Source organism: Odocoileus virginianus, chromosome 3, assembly GCF_023699985.2.
Source record: "Odocoileus virginianus isolate 20LAN1187 ecotype Illinois chromosome 3, Ovbor_1.2, whole genome shotgun sequence".
Taxonomy (NCBI): domain Eukaryota; kingdom Metazoa; phylum Chordata; class Mammalia; order Artiodactyla; family Cervidae; genus Odocoileus; species Odocoileus virginianus.
The window spans coordinates 18,005,250-18,025,775 of NC_069676.1; the positions used below are offsets into that span (position 1 = coordinate 18,005,250).

A 20,526-nucleotide genomic window follows, 5' to 3' on the forward strand; every position below is an offset into this window, starting at 1 on the left:
GAGGAGGCTGGCAGTGGTCTTATTCTGGGTGGCTGTGTATGCACCCCACACTGTGGGCTAATGAAGGAAGGAGAGGGTGATCACTGGAGGACAGCCCGAGACTGGCCACAGCCCTTTGACCCGTGTCCAGCATAGGAGACCCATGTCACTTTTTGGGTTGGCTATTCGGGTGCCTTGGGGCTGGGCCTGGGCAGGCAGGCGGGCTGTCGGTGGGGGGAGGGAGCGTACACAGGCCTGGGTACCTCACAGTCTCCCCCCTGCTTCCTCTGCAGTGAAGGCAGCAACCTCACTCCTGCCCATCACTTCCAGGACTTCAGGTTCAAGACCTATGCGCCTGTTGCCTTCCGCTACTTCCGGGAGCTCTTTGGGATTCGGCCAGACGACTACTTGGTGAGTGTGTCCTCAGCAGCCGCTGTGTCACACGGTCACCCACTTGAGCCTTGGCTCGGGGGCTTAGATCGCCACTTGCTTGTCGTCCTCGGCCTCCACGGGGCAGGGACGTGGCTGCAGCATTGCTGGGCTCCTTGCTCAGGTTGTCATGCAGGGCTGGGCTGTGGCCTCAGGTGGACTCAACTGCATCGGGTCTCTTCCAAACCCATGGTGTCATCAGCCAGGCTCCGTTCTTGCTGGCCAGGCCTTCCATTCCTTCCAGACACTACGGTCTCCTGTGTGATTATCACATGGAGCCGACCGTGACCACTTCTGGGATCAGCCACCAGCCCCTGGGCCTGTGGGGTGTCGGTGACCACCCCACCCATTCACCATCCCCTTTTCAGTACTCGCTGTGCAACGAGCCACTTATTGAGCTGTCTAACCCCGGTGCCAGCGGCTCCCTGTTCTACGTCACCAGCGACGACGAGTTCATCATCAAGACGGTGATGCACAAGGAGGCTGAGTTCCTGCAGAAGCTGCTGCCTGGCTACTACATGGTGGGGAGCCTGGCCGCCCCTGGACGTAGGCCTTCCTCTGCTGAGGAGCTCCGGGCATCCGCACGTTGGGAACTACCCCTCCTGGGAACCACCCCCTCCAGGAACTGTCCCTCTAGGCAGGCCTTGACAGGCCGTCCTGGGTCACCGAGCCTCACCTGCAGGACCCCCTCACGTGGCAAGCAGGAATAGCCATCTGGGCCTTGGTGGCCATGCCCCACCACCCACCTCCCAGAAATCATGGGTTTGGGCCTCAAGTCTCAACAGCCAGTGACTCAGACAGGCACTGGGGAGGAACTGGGCTATCAGCTGGCACTCAGGCCCCTGGGGGTGTGGGAGCAGGCACCTCAGACTTCCTGGCCCCCAGGGGTGGGGGTCCTGATACACACCCACACGGGACATGAGGACCCCTGCCAGAGGGCCAGCCTTCCCTGCTGCCTGGCAGGCGTGGCCAGGCCCTGGGTAACTTTGCACAGATTGTGACCCGTCCCCCACCCTGTAACCCACCCCACCATATATGATCCTGGGTGGGATCCTCAGCTCCCCTAGGTCAGGGGTCAGCAAACGTTTTCTGTGAAACATGAGAAAACAAACATTTTCAGCTTTGTGAGCGCAGCCTCTGTCTCCACGGCTCCGCTCTAGCAAGAAAGCTGCCGCAGACAGGGCGAGAGCAAGTGGCCCCGGCTTAGTGCCGATAGAACTGCCATGTGCGTTTCACGTAATTTTCACATGCCACAGGACACTATTTTTTGGTTAGTTTTATCAACTTCCTAACAATGTACAACCATTCTTAGTTCCCAGCTGTACAAAGACAAGTGGCCTGGGACTTCCTGATGGTCCAGGGGTTAAGACTCCATGCTTCTAATGCAGGGGGCACAGGTCCAATCCCTGGTTAGGGAACTAGGATCCTATATGCTACGAGGCACAGCCAAAAAAATTTTCAAAAAAGACAAATGGCCTGATGTCTAGAGGCCAACTAACTCCCATCTCCCCAGGGCAGACTGGGGAGGTGAGAGACCAGGGTCTGACCTCCTGGGAAACCAGGCCCAACTCCTTGGGAAGTCCCATGGGGCCATTTATGGAAAGGCCACCTCTCCCTGGGCCTGGCCTTATAGAAACAGACCCTCCTGGCACTTTCAGTCAGGTGGGGCAATGAGGAGTTCAGCTGACCGGGTGCTAGGGGCAAGGAGAGAGGGCAGGCCTCAGGGAGGTGGTCAGGGCGGGCTTCCTGAAGAGGTGGCCTCTGGCCTGAGCTCTGAAGAGCAAGCCACAGGGTGCTGTGTGGGGTCCCAGCAAGGCTCCTGGCGTCCTCTCCATCTGCCCTCTCCCCTCCACCAGAACCTCAACCAGAACCCTCGGACACTGCTGCCCAAGTTCTATGGGCTATACTGCGTGCAGTCGGGTGGCAAGAACATCCGCGTGGTTGTGATGAACAATGTGCTGCCACGCGTGGTCAAGATGCACCTTAAGTTCGATCTCAAAGGCTCCACCTACAAGCGGCGGGCCAGCAAGAAGGAGAAAGAAAAGAGCATCCCCACCTACAAGGACCTGGACTTCATTCAGGACATGCCTGAGGGGCTAATGCTTGATGCCGACACCTTCTCTGCACTCGTCAAGACGCTGCAGCGCGACTGCCTGGTGAGGAGCGGCTGGCTGGTCGGCCGGGTCCTGTGTCCAAGCCCCGTCCTCCCAGCTGTGAAGGGGGGACACAGGGAGAAGCGAGCACCGTGTGACCCCGAGAGATGCCCCACGCCCACCCTCTCCCACAAGCTGTGTTCTGCTGCCAGACAGCGCCTCCAGGCAGCCTGAGGTTTTCAGGGCTCAACTCAGGGTGCACTTCAGGGCTTACCTGGCCTGAGTGTTTGAGTGTTTAAGACTTTGAGCTTCTACTCAAAGGGAACACAGGTTCGATCCCTGATCAGGGAACTAATATCCTGCGTGCCTGCGGCACAGCCAAAACAAAAGCAAAACTGAAAAAACTTAAGGCTCTCCTCAGACCCAGCAGTTAGACCCAGGTCTGTGCAGCCACCCTCCTGCACAGGCAGGTATTTCTTAGGGAGAAAGAAGGCTTGCCAGGCTCATCCCAGGCCTTGCTACTGTGGTCCACCCCGCCCCTCATTTGCCTCAAAGGCAAGGATACGGAGGTCTGGAGGGGGTTCAGGTCAGGCCTGGGTCCTCCAGGGTCTGCCCTGCACCCCTGGCTCCCAGACACCCCAGAAAACCACCAGCCATCTCCGGGTCCCATGGCTTCCAGGCCCCATCCCCAGTGCCCATGTGTCCACGTCCTGGGCTGCACCTCATGGTCTGGAGCAGGGTGGGGTGGCCAGTAAACCAGGCTTCTGAACCCGGGGCAGGGGTGGGGGTGTGGGGCTGGCTCGGAGGCACCCTGACCTCAGGTCAGGAGCCACTCCCCAGGCCCACCCACCGTGGTTCATTTACCCGCCTGGCCTGTTGCTCACCTGGTTGGTAAAATGGGATGAGGACCTCCCCACCTGGCCGTGGGGACTCAGTGGACACACACCTGGATGCAGCTCAGGCTCAGCACCAGCCAGGGTCAAGGTACCGGGACAGAGTCGGCCGACCCCTGACCTCTATTCTTGCAGGTGCTGGAGAGCTTCAAGATCATGGACTACAGCCTGCTCCTGGGCGTCCACAACATCGACCAGCAGGAGCGCGAGCGGCAGGCTGAGGGCGCCCAGAGCACAGCTGATGAGAAGCGGCCGCTGGGCCAGAAGGCGCTCTACTCCACAGCCATGGAGTCCATCCAGGGTGGCGCCGCACGCGGGGAGGCCATCGAGACAGATGACACGTAGGTGCTGGGACTGGGGGTGCTTTCAGCTCTCATCTCTGCCCCAGCCCCCTTGCCAGGAGAGAAGCAGGCAAGGGGGAGGAGGAGGGGGAGCCTTGAGGAAGGTGAGAGGGACAAGGCCAAGTCAAGAACCTGGCAGGTTTCTGGTTTGTAAGCCAGCAGTGCCCACCCATCCCCACCCCCTGGGCCCTGCGAGTTAGATATTGGGCGCACAGCTGTGGCTGGGTGTTCTGACCCTGGCATCCGACTCAGTCAGTCAGTAGACGGAGGTCACTGGCCAGCCCTGTGGGAAACACAGGTACCCCCGCCCTGGACCCAGGGGAGTTAAAGCCTCACCATAGGCAGCAAAGCTGGAAAGGTATTGGAAGGCAGCCAGGAGAAGGTGGAAAGGCCTGGGCACAGGGACCCTTTCACAGCAAGATCCCTGCCCAGGACCCCGGGGAGGAGGGGTGCGGGGGCTGAGAACGTTTCTTCCCTAGTGATGCCAGGTGGCTGTGGGAGCAGACAGTCCAGAGGAGAGTGTGCCCTCTGACCCCCCAAACAGCCAACCTGGTCCTGCCCTCGAGGCTCGGGCACAGAGACAGGCTCACGGGGCATCTCTACCCCCACCCCATGCAGGCCCCAGTCACTCTTTGGGTGTCCCGGGCACTGTGAGGGGTGGAGCAGCATTCCTGACCATGGTTGTGACAACCACAACTGTCCCCAGACAGCACCAGTGTCCCCAGGGACGGTCACCCCCAATGGGAACCGCTGCTGTAGACAGGTGCCACAATTGACCCTGTATCACCATGCACAAACCACATGGGAGCTGGCTGGACCCTCCACGTCCAGACCTTGTCCTGTCCTTACGGCGGGGGGTAGCCATCAGAGTACACAGCCAGCTGGGGGACCTGCTAAAGCTTGGCCACCAAGCTGGGCCACCAGCTGAAGGGCCTGCCTGGAATGAGTGGGGGGGACCTGAGTGGGCCCAGAGCTCAGCCGTCTGGCATTTGTAGGGTTGGTGCCAGGCCAGGCGAGACAGCAGGTGCGAAGGTGAGCGCTGCGTGGAGTGTGGCTGGCAGAGCCTGCGGGGGGCCTGGGCGTGCAGGAAGCTGCTGCCTCGTGGGCCCCACTAACTGCACGGGCGGGCTTGGCCTGGGGCTGCAGCGGCTTTAACTCCCCAGCCTGCGCCCGAAGCCCGGCCTTGCCTGGGTGTGTATGTGCTCGTGCATGCACCTATGTGCGTGTGTGAGTGTGCAAGCTCCGTGTGTGCATGCACCTGTGTATGTGTGCAAGCTCCGTGTGTGCACATGTGGGTATGCGTGTACTTGAGTCTCGTTGCCCGGACCCTTGGGCAGCCTCTGGCCCGCGTTGACTCAGTGAGCAGGCCAGGAAGGCCACCCGATCCCTCTTCGTGGCGGCCTTCCCAGGTGTCAGGCCCCTGTCCAGGGACCCGGCCAGGTAGCCACCTACAGGGAGCGTGTGGATCCTCAAGCCCTGGGCTCCGTCACTCCTGCCCGCTCATCCCTCTGTTTCAGTGCCACTAAGGCTCAGACCAGGTACCCCTGGCTTGGGGCTCTAGGCCGCCTCCAGCCTGTGCTCCTGATAGACAGGGCTCATCCCTGGGCTGGCTCCATGGGTGCTGACAGTCTTGACCCCTCTCCTCAGGATGGGGGGGATCCCCGCTGTGAATGGTCGAGGAGAGCGGCTGCTTCTGCACATCGGAATCATCGACATCCTGCAGTCCTACAGGTGGGTCACTGCCCCCCATCCTGCCGGGGTGGGTGCATGCCCCTGGCCTGACTCCCCCACTCCCCAGTGAGAGCCTGGTCGGGGACAGGTCAGGGCTGGCACAGGGCAGGGTAGAGAGTGGGGTGTCACTGGCTGACTGTGGGCCCTGCTGTGTGCCAAGACTGGGCTACCTCATCTCCTGCTGGTGTCTCCCTCCCAGCGTGGAGCAGAGCAGGCAGCTTTCCGAGCAATGAGTGAGGGTTTCCGTGGAGACCCAGGTGGGGCAAGGTGGGCAAGACAGCCCAGGGCGGGCAGCCAGAGCTCATCCCAGGGCAGGCGTGTGTATCAAGGAGGATATCCTTCCCCCTGCAGCCCAGAGGTGTCTGGGGGGGGCTGCCTGGAGGCGGCAATGTGCTCCCCAGCCCAGGTGTGGTACTGGGGCCTGGCTGAGGCACTGGGTGCTCCCTCCAGCAGGGAGGAGACAGGCTCAGCCTGGGCCAGGGGAACGAGGAATGGAGGGCCACACACCTCAGCCTTTCCACTTCCTCCTGCAGAGTAGCAGCAATGGGAGCAGCCAGCCAGTGGGGAGGGGTCAAGGGGCCCGGAAAGAGCAGGGTGGCCTCTGACTGGTGCAGCAGGTGGCCTGGTTCTTCTCGACCAGGGCTTCTCTGCCCCGTTGATGCCAGGAACGTTCCCAGTCATAATGACCGCAAAGGTCCCTGGAGGCTACCTGTGTGCCCTGGGATGAGCTCGCCTGGAAGAGACCTCCTCCAGACCTAGAGGTGTGGCTGATGTCCTGGGCATTTTCTCCTCTGCAGGTTCATCAAGAAGCTGGAACACACCTGGAAGGCTCTTGTCCACGATGGCGTGAGCATCTTCCACTTGTTTATTCTGTCTAGCCATCTGCAAACATCCTGACCATCACCCTGGGCCAGACCTGGGTGCTAAAGAGCTGAGGGACACGTCCATTTTTCTGGAGCCACAGTCACAGGCCAGGGGCTCAGGGCCAAGACAAGGCAGTGAGGCAGCCATGAGACCCCTGCACCAGGGGCCCGAGCCATCTGTGAGGGTTCAGGCTTAGCATACAGGCTTCCCGAGGGACGGGACTGGGGGCCCCAAGTGAGTCAGAAGTAAGGGCAGGCTGGGAAAGTCAGGGGCCAGTCAGGCAGGGAACATTCTGGAAGTGTGACATGGAGGGGGTCTTGGGCAGCACTGCACAGCTCTGACCCTGCTGACCCTGCAGGTTGGGCCTGCTTACACAGTTGGGCTCAGTTGTTAAAAAAAAAGCTGGAAATTCGTGTCTTCCTGTGAGCACAGCCTACCCGTAAACCCTTGCAGTGAATTACTTCAAAGTGTAAAATACTGTGAGGACCAACTGCTGGGGTTAAACTGTCCATCTGTGGCCCTAGTCCGCTGTGGACCCTTAGGCAGAGGCCTCTCCCGCTGTAGCTTCCACAGGCCAGTTCTTACTTGAGTGCTGAGGGCTGTCTGTGTGTGTGCAGTCTGCAAAACCCAAGGTCCCAACAGCCTCCCCCACTATGCCACTAACACCCCCTCAGAGTGTTTCGAGGGTCCGGGGGAGCTTTCAGAATGTTCCATCCTGGGTGGGGCTGGCCAGAAACCCTTCTGTGCGGTGAACCCACAGCAGAAGGGAAAGCAGATGGAGGGGTCGCAACCCTGTCAGAAGATCGAAGTCAGCTCCAGAGGGACCCAAACATCAAAGTAACCATCTAGGGGTTTCACTAGCAGTCCAGTGGTCAAGACTCCAAGCTCCCATCATGGGGGGCACAAGTTTAGTCCCTGGTTTGGAAACTAAGATGCCGCTTGCCATACATGCACCATGGCCGAAAAAAAAGTAACCGTCCAGGTGTGTGAAACCTGAGACTGGTAGGGTGGCGCCACAGTACTGGGGGCCAGCTTCTTCCTGTGTGTCCCCGTACACCCCAGGCGTTGCCCTTGGGCCCTGGCCCAGATGGCAGCCCCCATTTTGGCTCCAGCCAGAGAGAGAGGCATCTTCCTCTTGGGGCGGAGAGACTCTTCTGCTGTCTTTGTTCACTCACCATCAACCAGGACGAGTCCCCGAGGCCATGTGACCACCTCAGGGCAGGCCAGGATGGGAGAGAGGCCCTGTGTCCAGATGCGTTCTGTTACGTTATAGCCAGGGGAGGCTGCCAGGCAGTTTCTGAGGACGTCTCTGGTGGTCACACTGGATCTAGTGGGTGGGGACCAGGGATGCTGGTGCCACCCTAGGGCGTAGGATGGACCCCCAGAGAACGACTGGCCTGTGATCAGCAGTGCTGGGGAGATAATGCCGTAGCAAGTGAGCAGACTGGATCCCAGGGTGTGCACCCAGGGGCCCTGCAGTATGGCGCCCCAACTGTGTGCCGGGCTCCCTGCCTCACAGGCACCCCAGCCCTGCGTCCTGGCCTGCCCAGCAGGCTCGGGTCCACCCGGGGGTGCCGACGAGCAGTGCATGGCCAGGGCCGCCCTGCCATGCGTGCGGGAGCGGGTCTGCCTGCCCCCAGGACAAAGCCTTCCTTTGCAGCAGGGTCAGCTACACTCTCCTTCCACCCCCCAGCTCTAGAGGTTCTTTGCAGTTTCTTGATTTTGATGTTTATTCAGTTACCTCTTTGAATAGCCATTTTATTCATGAGGGTCAACAATTAAAAATATGGACACCGTTACCACGAAACCATCTCCCTGCCTCCCTGTGTCTGCCACCACTACTGGTTCCTAGGGTCCCATCCCCACCAAAGTGATACACCAGCCCTGACATGGGGGCTCCCACGGGCCCCACCCCAGCCCTCATCCCCTGCCTGCCCTCAGGCCCCCCTTCCCTTCCCAGGACACAGTCTCCGTCCACCGGCCCAGCTTCTATGCCGAGCGCTTCTTCAAGTTCATGAGCAACACAGTTTTCCGGAAGAACTCCTGTGAGTGCCCGGGCCCTCTGGGTGGGGGTGCAGAGGGAGAAGGGTGGGAGGTCAGGAGCAGGGTAAACCCAGGGTCCTGGTCCTCTGTTCACCAGCCCTAGGACATAGTCAGGGACTTGGTCCAGGGAACGGGGCAGCTGGGGTGGCCCCTCTGGGACGTAGCATAGAGCTGGGGACCCAGGCAGTTCCTCAGCCTCCGGGACTGGATGGCTGTGTAAGGCAAACTGAGCACCTACTGTGTGTGGGGCAGCGGCCACCGGAGGCACGGGAGAGGCTGGTGACAGGCCTTGGTGGGGCCAGGGTGGTGTGGAAGGTGTGTCAGGATTTTCCTGCCTCCTTTGACCCATTGTTGCAGATGGGGGCTCGGGGGCCCCAAAGCCATGCAGCCTGGATGGGAACCAGGCCCTTGGCTTCCATGTCTGAGAGTCAGGTAGGCTGAGACTCGGGGGCTCAGGCCCCAAAGTGCTAAGTAAACATTGGCAGCTGCTGATCTACTGCTGTTTCCAGGGGGCTAGAGTGGGAGTTCTGGGATCACATCTCTGCCAGTGGGCAGGACAGGGAACCTGGGCTCCTGCACCCCCACCCTGCCCCTACCGGCAAGCCAGCTGGAATGTAGGGCAGGCTTCCCCTACCGAGAGCAAGAGCGAAGTGTGTTGGCAGACAGGCTGAGGTGGGGCAGTGGGGCCGCCAGGCTTTGGTACAGAGGAGGCTCTGGGGGCTGTGGGGCCCTGTCTGGGTGCTGCTGTGGGGCTTGGGCTCCACAGCACCAGCCGCCCTCCCTCCACAGCCCTGAAGTCCTCACCGTCCAAGAAGGGCCGTGGTGCCTTGCTGGCCGTCAAGCCCCTGGGGCCCACGGCCGCCTTCTCGGCCAGCCAGATCCCCAGCGAGCGGGAGGATGCACAGTATGACCTGCGGGGGGCCCGCAGCTACCCCACACTGGAGGACGAGGGTGAGCAGGTGGCTGGGAGACAAGGGGGCTGAGAAGGGAGGGGCCCCTGTGCTGGGCCAACCTGGATGGGAGGGCCTGGGTCACAGTCACCCCCCTCAGCCCAAGATCTGCAGTTGAGAAGTGGGCAGCAGCTGGGACTGGGCCCCTGGAAGAGCCACAGTGAAAGCTGAGCACAGAATTCACCCCCCACCCCCGACCCTCAGGTGACAGGCTCCCGCTACATCAGAGATGCACAGAGACCTAGGGGGATGAAGTGCTTAATGGGGTCAGCCTGGTGTTCAGGAAGGTCCCTCCCATCTCCTGGGTCAGAGGCTCCAGGCAGGGAGGGGCGGGCGTGGTGGGGGGGGAGCATCAAGGAAGGGAGACACTGCCTGTGCAAAGGCCTGGGGGGCAGGATGGGGCCTAGCCTGTGGGTGTCCGGGGAATAGCGAGAAGTGTGTGTGGCTGAAGCAGAGCGAGGCAGAGAGGCCAGTGGAGCAGGACCCTGAGGGGAGTTTTTAATTGAGAGCAGGGGATAGGTACTGGAAGGCCTTACACCAGGGGGAAATTGGAGCATATTTCCCCTCCTGAAGCTGGCCGGGACAACAGTGTGAGGCGGTGGGTGAGAGAGAGGGCATGGATAGTTGGGGGTGAGCCAAGTTGCAGGTAGTGCTCAGAGGCCTCCCAGGAGCAGCCCTGGGCGCCTGGCTTGCACAGGTACCCACCTGCTCCTCCCCATAGGCCGGCCGGACCTCTTGCCCTGCACGCCACCATCTTTTGAGGAGGCCACCACTGCCTCCATCGCCACGACCCTGTCCTCCACGTCCCTCTCCATCCCAGAGCGGTCCCCTTCGGAGTCGTCGGAGCAGCCGCGGTACAGGTGAGTAGACCTGACCATTATCCCTGGGCCGAGGAATGGGCAGGGTGGTGGGGTGGGCAGGACGTTGATTGGGAGGGGCCTCACCCCACTTTCCCACGTGTTCTTGGTCTCTCTGCAGGCGGCGCACACAGTCCTCGGGACAGGATGGCCGGTGAGATGAGACCCCAGCCCTCTCCCTTCTCTCCTGTCTCTTCTCCCCTCTCCCCCACTACCGCCTGCCCCCGTCCCTCCTCCGCCTTCCCCACCAGAGCCCTTCCTCTCTGACCACACCCTCCTGAGCACAGATTCAAGTCAGGCTCTAGAAGCGCAGAGACCGTCAGGTCACTCGGAGTCTGTCTTCCACCTCAGTACCCAGAGGACTCATCTCCCGCACTTGCCTGCTGGTTATTCTTTCTCTCTCTCTTATTGATATTTTTATTGTAAGAAATACAAATGGAAAAACAGAAAAGCCTGCCCCCTGCCCCATGCCCGCTCCCCTCTCTGGGAGTAACCCGCGGACGGGTTTTTTTGTCTCTTGCCAGAGACGTTTGTGAATATACAAAAAGACACACATTCAGGCCTGTCTCTCCCTCTCATTTCAACCAGTATGCGCTCTGGGCGCCGCCCTGCCCTTTGCTGTGTCACCTGCTGGCAGCAGGTCACCTGTGTGAACAGGTGGAGTAGATGCTGGTCTCCTTTCTCTAACAGGCTGACTTGCCCTCCCGGGCACGTGGGTTGTTCCCAGTTATCTGATCTTGTAACAGGCCTGGACTAAAGAGGGGGTGTTTTCTGTAATTAGTTTTCAGGGGGCAGTAATTTCTGCCAGTTGGAAAAAAAGTCATGTGCGTCACCCTCTGTCCAGCTACCTGCTCTGACGTCAGCCACCCGTCTGCTCTCCGGTATTGCCGTCCAGGGAGGTGTGCCATCTGCGCACCTGGTTGCTGGCATGTTCTGACCCACCTACATCAGGCATCTAGGCCTGGAACCCCAGGACCACCCCAGCCCCCTAGTGCAGGCCCCAGGCAGGTGCCTAGCTGCCCCCAGGGGGTGGGCAGGATCCAGACCCCCATTCACTCATTATGTCCCAGCTGGTGCCAGAGTCACAGGCTAGCCCCAGGTGGATGGTCAGTCACTGCCCTCTTGCAGCCCCAGGTGGGCAGAACAGCCAGGGACCAGATATGAGCTGGGCCAGCTCAGGGCCCTGGTCCAGTGGCGCCCAGAGATAGCACCTCCTGGAGCTCCAAGCTTCTTACCGCAACTGGAAACTGACACCGGCCTGGAGCTCAGAAGGCACTTCCAGGGCGGAGGGGGGTGAGGAGGGAAACTGAGGCGCGGCTTCCCTTTGCCTCCAGGCCCCAGGAGGAGATGCACGCGGAGGAGGACCTGCAGCAGATCACAGTGCAGGTGGAGCCCACGTGCAGCGTGGAGATCGTGGTCCCCAAGGAGGAAGATGCAGGGTGAGTGGTCCCCACAGTAGATTGATTAGTTCTTGGTCTCGGGTTCTGCCCTCGTCTCATTGGCCGAGTGTGGTCATGTAGCCAGCTGGCCACAGGGCGGACTAGGAAAAGTAGTGTGCAAGCTAGGGGTGGGAATGGGGCTTCCAGCTTGGGAAGGGGGCACGGAAGGCCAGGAATAGTGTGGGTCTTTCACTCCGGGAAGGGTTTCCTCCTCCAGGACTCAGAGCCACCCTGTCATCTGAGGTCACTTTTCCTGCCTCATTTCCTCTCTACATCCTCTTGGCTTTGTCAGGGCTTGCACGACGGTAACCTATGAGGTTTTCAAAAACTAAGCTTGGTCCCCTGTTGTGTTCTGTTTTTTATCTCATTCACTGTAACTCACCAGTAATGTCTTCTTTCTAGCTGCTTCTGGTTTGTTTTTCACTTGTTTCTTTTTTCCAGTGTAGGTTGAGTGCTTAAGTTCCTTCTTTAACAATGAGGCCCTTAAGGCTATGTGTTTTTCTCTGAGTGCTGCTATTGCCATGTGCCATGGGTTTGACATGAAGCAGTTCTTTTATATTGGCTCAGGTACAGATGGGTAGTAATTTTCTTCTTCTTTTTTTTAATTTCCTCTTTGAATTAAGATAGTGGCTTTCAACAACCTGAGGGTGATTCTGCCCTCAGGGGACAGTGGGTGATGTCTGGGGACATCTCTGGTGGTCATAACTCGGGGGTTTGCTGGCATCATGGTGGGGGCCAGGGAGGCTGCCCTACACCCCACTCTGCCCAGGACTGCCCCCCACAAAGAATGACCTGCCCACTGTCAACAGTACTGAGGGTGAGACCTTGGACTGAGGCATTTCAGGGGTGTCTCTCAAGTGTTTAAGATTTTTTGTTTACCTTTTTGGTACTTATTTCTAACTTTATTAGGTTTTGAGCTCCTCATCCGAGAAGTGAATTTCTCACTAATCACATGGCCGCCAGCCGTGGCCTCCAGCACATTCCCCACCTTCACTCTGTGCCTCAGTTTCCTCATCTGTAACACAGGACAGGAGCTTCCCTGGTGGTTCAGTGGTAAAGAACCCATCTGCCAATGTAGGAGACGTGAGTTCATTACCTGGGTCTGGAAGATGCCCTGGAGAAGGAAATGGCACCCCACTCTGGTATTCTTGTCTGGGAAATCACATGTACAAAGGAGCCTGTGGGCTACAATACGTGGGGTCCCAAGAGAGTCAGACTAACTGAGCAAATCAACAACACAGAACAGCAGGCCCTCGAATAGGCCTGGCACCTAGGCAGTGTCCTGGAAAGAGGAGCAAAAGGTTCTGGCCCCTCAGGGGCGGGTATGTGTCCCACTTTACAGGCGAGGAAACTGAGGCCCTGAGAAAGAATGTAGTCCTCATGGTTGCCCAGCGAGTGAGTGGTGAGGCGGGGATTCGCCCACAGGCGTGCCCCTGAGTGAGTGGAGGGGGCCAGGCCACCTGCTCGGAGCCGGGCTCCTGGTTCCCTTGGTAGCAGTGGTGCTTAGGGGTGTTCTGTCTTGTGGGGGAACCAGAATGTGTCAGGCAGAACCCATCCCTGCCGTTGAACTTCCTGCGTCTGTGGTCTCCATGAGAGATAGGGGGAGTGGGGAGGGTCCGGGCTGTGGAGGGAGATGCGTGCTTTCCAGAGCCCACCCAGGACTCCCATGTCCTGCCCGTGTACCCAGGGAGGGGGCGTCCCCAGCCTGTGCCTCTGCCGCTGTCGAAGCGGAAACCGCCAGCCAGGCCTCCGAGCCCGCCAGCCAGGCCTCAGACGAGGAAGACGCACCCGCCACGGACATCTACTTTGTAAGTCCCCCAGGGCTTCCTCCTGTCGCCGGACCCTCGACCACCCGCGCTCACCTGTGCTTACGGGTGTGTAGACGTGCCCATACAAACCCACGGATGCTCATGACCACCCCATTCACACACGGGCACGCCACTCCCTCACACTCCCACGGATGCGTTGCACGCTCATGGCACTCGTGCACACCTGCAGGTGCCTCCCTCGGGCGCAGGCACGAGTGTGTGCTCACCTCACACTAGCTCACTCTCAGGTGATGCAGCAGCGCCCTGCCCCCGCCATCCTCCCCAGCCTCGTGCCCATGTCTGGCCCTGCGCCCAGCGGGGCCTGGGGAGGCGTCTGGAGTCCCGGCGTGCTCAGCCCCCTGGCCCAAGGGGAGGCCCAGGCTGACCGTGGGGCTGGCATGACACACACCTTCTCTTTCACCGGGTAGTGGGTACAGCGGGCAGGCTCCGTGCTTAGGGAGGCCAGGGCAGGTGGGCTCCACGCTGCCGGCCTCAAGGGACGAGGATTCACAGCTGCTCCTGGACAAGGTGGGGTCTGGTCAGAGCAGGAGGGGGCCCTCCCCTGGGTACCTGGGACCTCCCTCCAGAGCTGGCCATCTCCTCCCACTCACACCTCCCACAGGCAGGCAGGAACCTGGATGAAGGGGGTCCTAGGGGGCCTGGGAGCCCGCAAAGCCCAGTCCAGTGACCGCCCTACCCCTAACAGTGGGTCCTGAGCTGTCTCCCCAGGATGCCCCGCTCCGGAATCAGATGGTCCTGATTACAGCAGAGAGGGCCAAACACCAGGCCCACCTGCTGTCCTCTTCCCAGACTTTCATTCTCACCTGTGACCCCCAACCTTGCCCTTGCCCAGCACTGGGCCTCGGGGCTGTTTGGGTGAGCCTGGCCCTCCTGCTGACATCGCTGCTTCTTAACAGCCCCCTGCTCTCAGTCCCCAAGCCAATGCTGCCTGGCCTGCAGGGCACCAAGCGAGCACACCCTGTGTTCCCCCTGATCCCCACCCCAGCGGGGCTGATCTGTCCTGTCCTCTGGATCTGTGTGTGAGGCGGCCTCGGGCCCTGTCCTGTCAGGAGTCGGGGGCGTGAAACCCGGATCTGCAGCCAGGCCCGGCACGCAGCAGAGAAGAAAGCCAGTGGGACACCAACCCCCTCTTCCCGCTTGGCACAGCTTACCTGCCCCGCCCGATGCCCTCCCCGCCTGCCCGCCCGCCAGAGTCCCGTGGCCTCGTCCTATCACTTCATCCTGTCCTCTGTTTGCTTCCTCCCCCGCCCGCCCGGCCCGCCCAGTTCACCGATGGGAGGTACTGGATTTACTCTCCCCGGCATCGCCGACTGCGGGCCGTGACGCTGAGCTCCTCAGGGACTGTAAGTGACCACGGCAGGCCTCCAGGGAGCCAGGCCCCACCCCGCGCCCTGGGCAGCAGGGAGCCACAAGTCCTGGTCCCTCTTCCTCCAAGAAGGGACGTGGGGAAAACATCTCTGCGGCTGAGGTCGGCCACGCTGGCCCTCATGGGGCGCTGGGCTGTGGGCGTCCTGTGGGGACGTTTACTGCCCGCCGAATTGGGCGTCATGGCACCTGCGGGCACACCGCTGCGGCTCCCAGGGACAGCCTGGCCATGGCAGGGTCGGCATCTGACCCCCAGCCCCCAGCCGCCCCTGCCCCTCGTCCCAGCACTCCTGGGTCAGGGGCGTGTCACGTGGACAGCTCCCACTTGTTCAGATCTTGCTGCCGACAGCACTCCCGGAGTGTCTGTCCCCTGAAGGGGGTGACCTCCTCCCAGGTCAGCGGAAGGACCACAAAGCCAAGCTCTTAATTACAGGAGAGAGGAGTTGGTGTCTCTGTACCCATTTCACAGATGAAGAAACAGACCCTGGCTCCCCAGGTAGCCCACGAGCATGTAGTGTAGACAAAATCTAGGTCCCAAACTTCAGGCGTATGTCTAATAAACACTTGTCCACCCGGCGTATCTGGGATGCTGTGGGGATGTTGTGTGGCAGTGGCATTGTTAGTGCTCGTTATTGTCATCGTGAGCAGTAAACAGGGGGCCCAGAGAGGCCAGCTGCCCTCCCAGAGGCACGCAGCACCCAGTGGGCAGAACAGGGCAAAGATCTAACACGAGCCCTTGTGTTCTCAAGCTGAGGCTCCTCAGAGGCCACACTCCAGCCCCATCAGTCGTCCCTCTGAGCGTCGCTAGGTGTCATGCACTGCCGAGCAAGCCTGAAAAGGGGAGATCCCCTCCACGCTTGGTCCAGCCGGGGCCACTGCACCCCAGAGATGGTCCCAGAACTGGGGACACATGGTGCCCAAGGGCCATGGGGAGGGGAGCCAGTGGCAAAGGCCATCTGGAAGGGGTCAGGCGGGCTCTGAGATGCACCTGGGGTGTGGGGAGGTGGAAGAGGAAGGGCTATCTTCACTGGGGCACCACAGAATCAGATACTGGGGGCCAATGGTTGGAGAGGGAGGCAAGGGAGTGGCAGGAGGAAGACTGGACCCCAAGGCCTGCTGTGCAGGGCAGGCATGTCCTGGACTCAACTTCTGTGGGTCACCCAGGGCCAGCTCATCACAGGGTTCCTGGGGACCCCTGTGTCACCCACATTCTGAGCCCAGCAGGGCTACCACCCCAGCGTCAGTACCTGCTGTGGCCACAGACAGGCCTGTACCTGTGCCTTGGGCTCCCATGTGGCCAGATATGGGTTCTGTGGCTCTGCGACCCCCTGAAGGCACGAGCAGGGCCTGCACTGGGTCTCACCCTGCTGCCCTGCCTCTGGGTGCCTTTGTGGGAACCCGCCCACGTGGGGACACAGCCTTCTTGGGCCTTCTAGGTCCACGTGGGTACCATCGTGGCCTGTGAGCTGTGGGGAAAGTCGGGTGGAGCAGGTGTAGAGGCAGGGGCTGTGTAGGTACCTGGAACAGGTAGACCCCAAGGGGCAGGAGGGCAGAGGCTGGTTGCTGATGATCCTCCCAGCCGGGCCAAGGAGGGTTGGGTCTGGGGGGCCGTGGTGGGTTTAGGGGCCATAAGACAGCCCGGGAGGCGTGGCTAGGACAGGTGTGTGCTCTGGCTGGGGTGAAAGGAACAGGCTGTGGGGTGTTGAAGGCCGGCGTGCAGTGAGGGGAAGAGGAAAGACAAGAAGGTGGCTGGGGAGCCCCAAGGGAGCTGCCAGGCCCAGGAGGGCTCTGGTGGTGAGGGCAGACCTAGGAAGGGCGAGGAGGGCTGGGGAAGAGTACATTCTCCCCCTGGTGAGCCCATCCTGGGACCCCTGCCCAGACACGGCTGGAGAAAGATCAGCCTGCCCCTGCCAGACCCAGGGGCCCCTTGGTGGCCAGTCCCCACTCTGCCTGTGCCCCTCCCCAGGAAGGCATCCCTGTGCCCCAGGTATGGGGCAGAGAGGCCTCTGCTGCTTGCTCTCTGGGGGGCACCTGCCTCGGTCCCAGAGCAGGTCTGTGTGTTCCAGGGCTGGAAGTGGGCTCCACCCTGTACCCTTACCATCCAGGACCCCCGCAGTGCGTCCCCAGGGTGCTGCTCCAGCTGGCAGTCCCCAGTGGTAGGCAGGCCTGAAGCTGGGGTGCTGCCAGGCTAGGACAGAGGTTAGGGGGCCGGGGGTGGGCGGACAGCAGAGCAAACCGAGCCCCGCCCGCCTCCCCCTCCTGCTGTGCCGGCTCTTGACCCACGCTCCGCTTCCCGCTGCCAACCCCGCCCCCTGCCACGCTCTGGCCACTCAGCCCCGGAGGCCCGGCCCCCGCCCCACCAGGCCCAAGGGCCATCCAGGTTGGGGCAGGTCCTGTCAGGGAGAGGGCACGGGGGCTGAGCCGCCCACTCATCCCACGTTGGGGGTCCCCCTCTTTTATTTCTGTTTCTTCCTTCCTTCCTCCCTGTCGCCTCTCGCGCCTCCTCGCACCCTGCTCTTCTTCTGCGCCCCTCCTGCACGTGCCGCCCGCCCGCCCACCCGCCCTGCAGCCCACCGATGAGAGGAGCTGGGTGTACTCCCCACTTCACTATAGCACTCAGGCCCAGCCTGCCTCCGACGGCGAGAGCGACACAGTAAGTGAGCCCATGGCTGGCCAGCCGGGCCCACTCGGGGCTCAGACCACGGCCTTGGCCCAGGAGGGCCTGAGGGCCTGAGCCCCAGACACCTCTGGGACCAGTGGGGAAACTGAGGTCTCCAGTGGGAGGGGCAGCCGGGCTCTGCCGCACCATGGCCTGTGTCCAGCCCTCACGGCTCCTGGGGTCCCTGGCTTGTGACATTAGCCAAGGGAGGCCGGGCGGGTGGGGATTGGCCCGAGCTCACCCGCCCCCTTGCCTCTGCAGTAATTCCTATGCAGACACTGACCCGGAGCCGAGTGCCCGCTGCTGCCCCGGCCGCTTCCTGGAGGCACTGCCCGCCTCGCTCAGCCCAGAGCTCGGGAGATGCCCGCCTGGCAGCCAGCCCTCACCCTCGTCCTCCCCTGACGACACCGACACTCCTGGCTGCTGAGCGACCCCCATCCAGACGGCCTGCCCTGCCCTGGCTCCCCGACAACTACCTACGCCTGATACTGTGAACCCTCCTGCATTTCCGATCATGTATTTATTTTGGGTCCTTATTCTTTGCACAGACATGGTAGCACACACGTGTGTGTTTTTTAAGAAAAAGGAAAAGGCAAAAAAAAAACCCACAATGGAAAAGAAGAAACTCTATTTCACTGCACTTTTGGTTCATTGCTGTGCTTGCATGTCTTGCTGAGGGAACTGCACCCCAACGGAATCTACTCTAGGTCTGGACCGGGATGGACAGGCCCCTAGGACAGAAGGACCACCATGTTCCCCAGGGTGCCTCTGGAGGCTGCACACTGCGACTGCCAAGCACTGTTGGCTCAGGTTTTTGGGCTGAGAGAGCTGGACACCATCCTTGAGGGCAGCACAGTGGTGGCTGGGGATGGCTTTCACCAGTGGCCCTGCCATCTCTCAGCATCTGTCTCCCTACTTCCCCTGTGACCGTGAGCAGGAATCCCCAGGCGTGATGAGAACCTCCATGTGGACACATAGCTGCCCTGACTCAGTGGAGCTCGGCTGTGGGCTTCACTCTCCTCTGGAAGACGGGCTGAGCCAGGAAGAGGCAGCCAGGCACTGAGGCCCTGGGACTTCCCAGGGTCTGTGTCCTGAAGGGGAGCCCCCCGAGGCAGCCCGCCAGGGCTAGACCAGACCCCCTCCTGTAAAAGGACTGAGGTGGGCATCCTCTCTCTCTTTTAAATGATGGAGACATCTGTACCGAGTGAAGGACAGGAGAAGAAATTCTTGGTGAAAAAACAATGTTTTTTTATATGGTCCCACTTCTGGGCCCAGAGCCCCACAGGGCGACTGCCAGGGGCCCTGCTGCGTCCATAGGCGACTGCTGGAGCTGACAGCTTTGTAGGGTCTCTCCTGCCTGCCTCTGGAGAGGGACGCATCAGGGATTGTTCACCTGGCCCACCCGGCCCTGCGTGGGAGGAGCTGGGAGCCAGAGTGGAGTGGAAGTTGCACTTTGCAGAAGAACTCCCACCTTTGCCTCCCTGGTGGAGCCTGAGATGTCTGGAGAACCCGCCAAGCCAGGATCTAATTTTCAAGTTCATTGCAAGCTGTGTACACTGCTGTCCTTTCCTACGAGGGCCCCTCGTCGCCTCCCCTGGCACAGCCTGCTTTGTTCACCTGGATGGACCCTGTTGGCTGGCTGCACCCCTCCTCGGGCTGTGCCCCGGGGGCTCTCTCCTCACAGGGCCACCAAGGATGCCACAGCACGAGGCTTGGGGAAGAGGACCCATCAGAAAAATCCTGCAGGTGTTCTGCTCCCCTCCTACCCACAAGGGTGTGTCCAGACCCTGGAGCATCCTCACCTGGACTTCCACCAAGGCACCGTCCACAGTGCCCCATGCGCACAAGTCCCCAATCGGTGCCCTGTCCCACCCGGAGGAGGTGGGCTGAATGGGCAGAGGTCTGAAGATGACTTAATAGCCACTGTTATGTCACCCCAATGCCGACATCAGAGCCCCTGCCCAGGCCCCCAAGGCCAGCTGCAGAGATGTGGTGCATCCTGTGGGGACGACCAGAACCGTAGGCCCCATGTCCAGGGCGCCCTCAGCCACCTGGAGCCGGGGAGCGGGGCCCCGGGGCTTTCCTGAGTGAATCACAGACAGATGCTCACTTGGAGAAATTTGCAAACCTCCTGGACATCATGATGTTTTCATTCCCGTGCTAAGTCATGAATACCCCTTCAGAATCCCCTTTGTGTTGGTTGTATTTTTTTGTCCCTTTTTCAGAGACCTGTCACATGGATGCAAGGTGGTCCTCGGACTAGGCTGCCAGAAAGCGTGTGCTTATGGTCAGGGTGAGAGGGTGGGAAGGCAAGACCTTATTTATAACATGCAGCGAACTCACGGCCTTCCCCAGACCCCCAACAGTAAGGGCCCTGGACCCACCCAGCTGTCATCCCACCCCCAGGATAGAAATCTGCCAACTCCTGGATGGTGATGCCCCAGCTCGTCTATCCCAGCTCATCCTTGACAGCTGCTGTCACTGAGAACGTGGGCACTGTCTGCCGTGCCGTACTGTACACGGGAAAGGTGTGTCCTGAGACTGACAAGGTGGGACCTCCCGCGTGTCCCCTCCCAGCCGCCATCATCAGCCTCCTCTCGCCCCCTTCACCACCTGGCTCAGTGCAATACTCCCATCCCCATGGGGTCCCCTGCCATGGTACTGTCGCCACAGCCCCTCGGTCCCCACCCCAGAACAGGCACCCTCAGTCACCTCTGGTGATTCGGTTGCATTGCCCGTCCCCACCCCAACCCCATTTTTATGGCCCAACTGATTTCCAAACACAACAAAACTGCAAACCTTGTGTGTCTTAATCTCACTGGGGGTCCCGTGTGCTCAGCCCCCGTGGTCTGGTGTGTGACAATCCGGGGCTCAGCCTCCTCGGGCGCAGGATGCTGGCCCGCTCAAACCCAGAGCCGTGGGCGCCTCTGTGACCGCAGCCACTGCTGGCCCCATAACACTCGTATGCAGCCCCAGATCCTCCCCCGCCACCCCACCCCACCCCACCCCTTTTTATGTTGAAGAGATCTCTAATAAATCGGGTAATAAGCGTCA

General features: G+C 60.8%; 1 protein-coding gene across 3 annotated transcripts in view; it reads left to right on the top strand.

The window, feature by feature from the left end:
• Nucleotides 1-20,526, top strand: part of PIP5K1C (phosphatidylinositol-4-phosphate 5-kinase type 1 gamma) — a 47,887-nt gene extending 27,361 nt beyond the window's left edge. The window contains exons 5-19 of one of the 3 annotated variants that reach the window (XM_070464982.1): nucleotides 273-390; nucleotides 777-929; nucleotides 2,265-2,564; nucleotides 3,530-3,735; nucleotides 5,383-5,466; nucleotides 6,264-6,312; nucleotides 8,291-8,375; nucleotides 9,163-9,324; nucleotides 10,045-10,183; nucleotides 10,302-10,334; nucleotides 11,515-11,619; nucleotides 13,307-13,427; nucleotides 14,714-14,791; nucleotides 17,383-17,466; nucleotides 17,734-20,526. In XM_070464982.1, coding sequence (XP_070321083.1) covers nucleotides 273-390; nucleotides 777-929; nucleotides 2,265-2,564; nucleotides 3,530-3,735; nucleotides 5,383-5,466; nucleotides 6,264-6,312; nucleotides 8,291-8,375; nucleotides 9,163-9,324; nucleotides 10,045-10,183; nucleotides 10,302-10,334; nucleotides 11,515-11,619; nucleotides 13,307-13,427; nucleotides 14,714-14,791; nucleotides 17,383-17,466; nucleotides 17,734-17,736 — 1,720 coding nt within the window. In that variant the 3' untranslated portion in view covers nucleotides 17,737-20,526. The remainder of the gene's footprint in view (nucleotides 1-272; nucleotides 391-776; nucleotides 930-2,264; nucleotides 2,565-3,529; nucleotides 3,736-5,382; nucleotides 5,467-6,263; nucleotides 6,313-8,290; nucleotides 8,376-9,162; nucleotides 9,325-10,044; nucleotides 10,184-10,301; nucleotides 10,335-11,514; nucleotides 11,620-13,306; nucleotides 13,428-14,713; nucleotides 14,792-17,382; nucleotides 17,467-17,733) is intronic. The other 2 variants (XM_070464983.1, XM_070464984.1) reach the window with 2 other exon arrangements.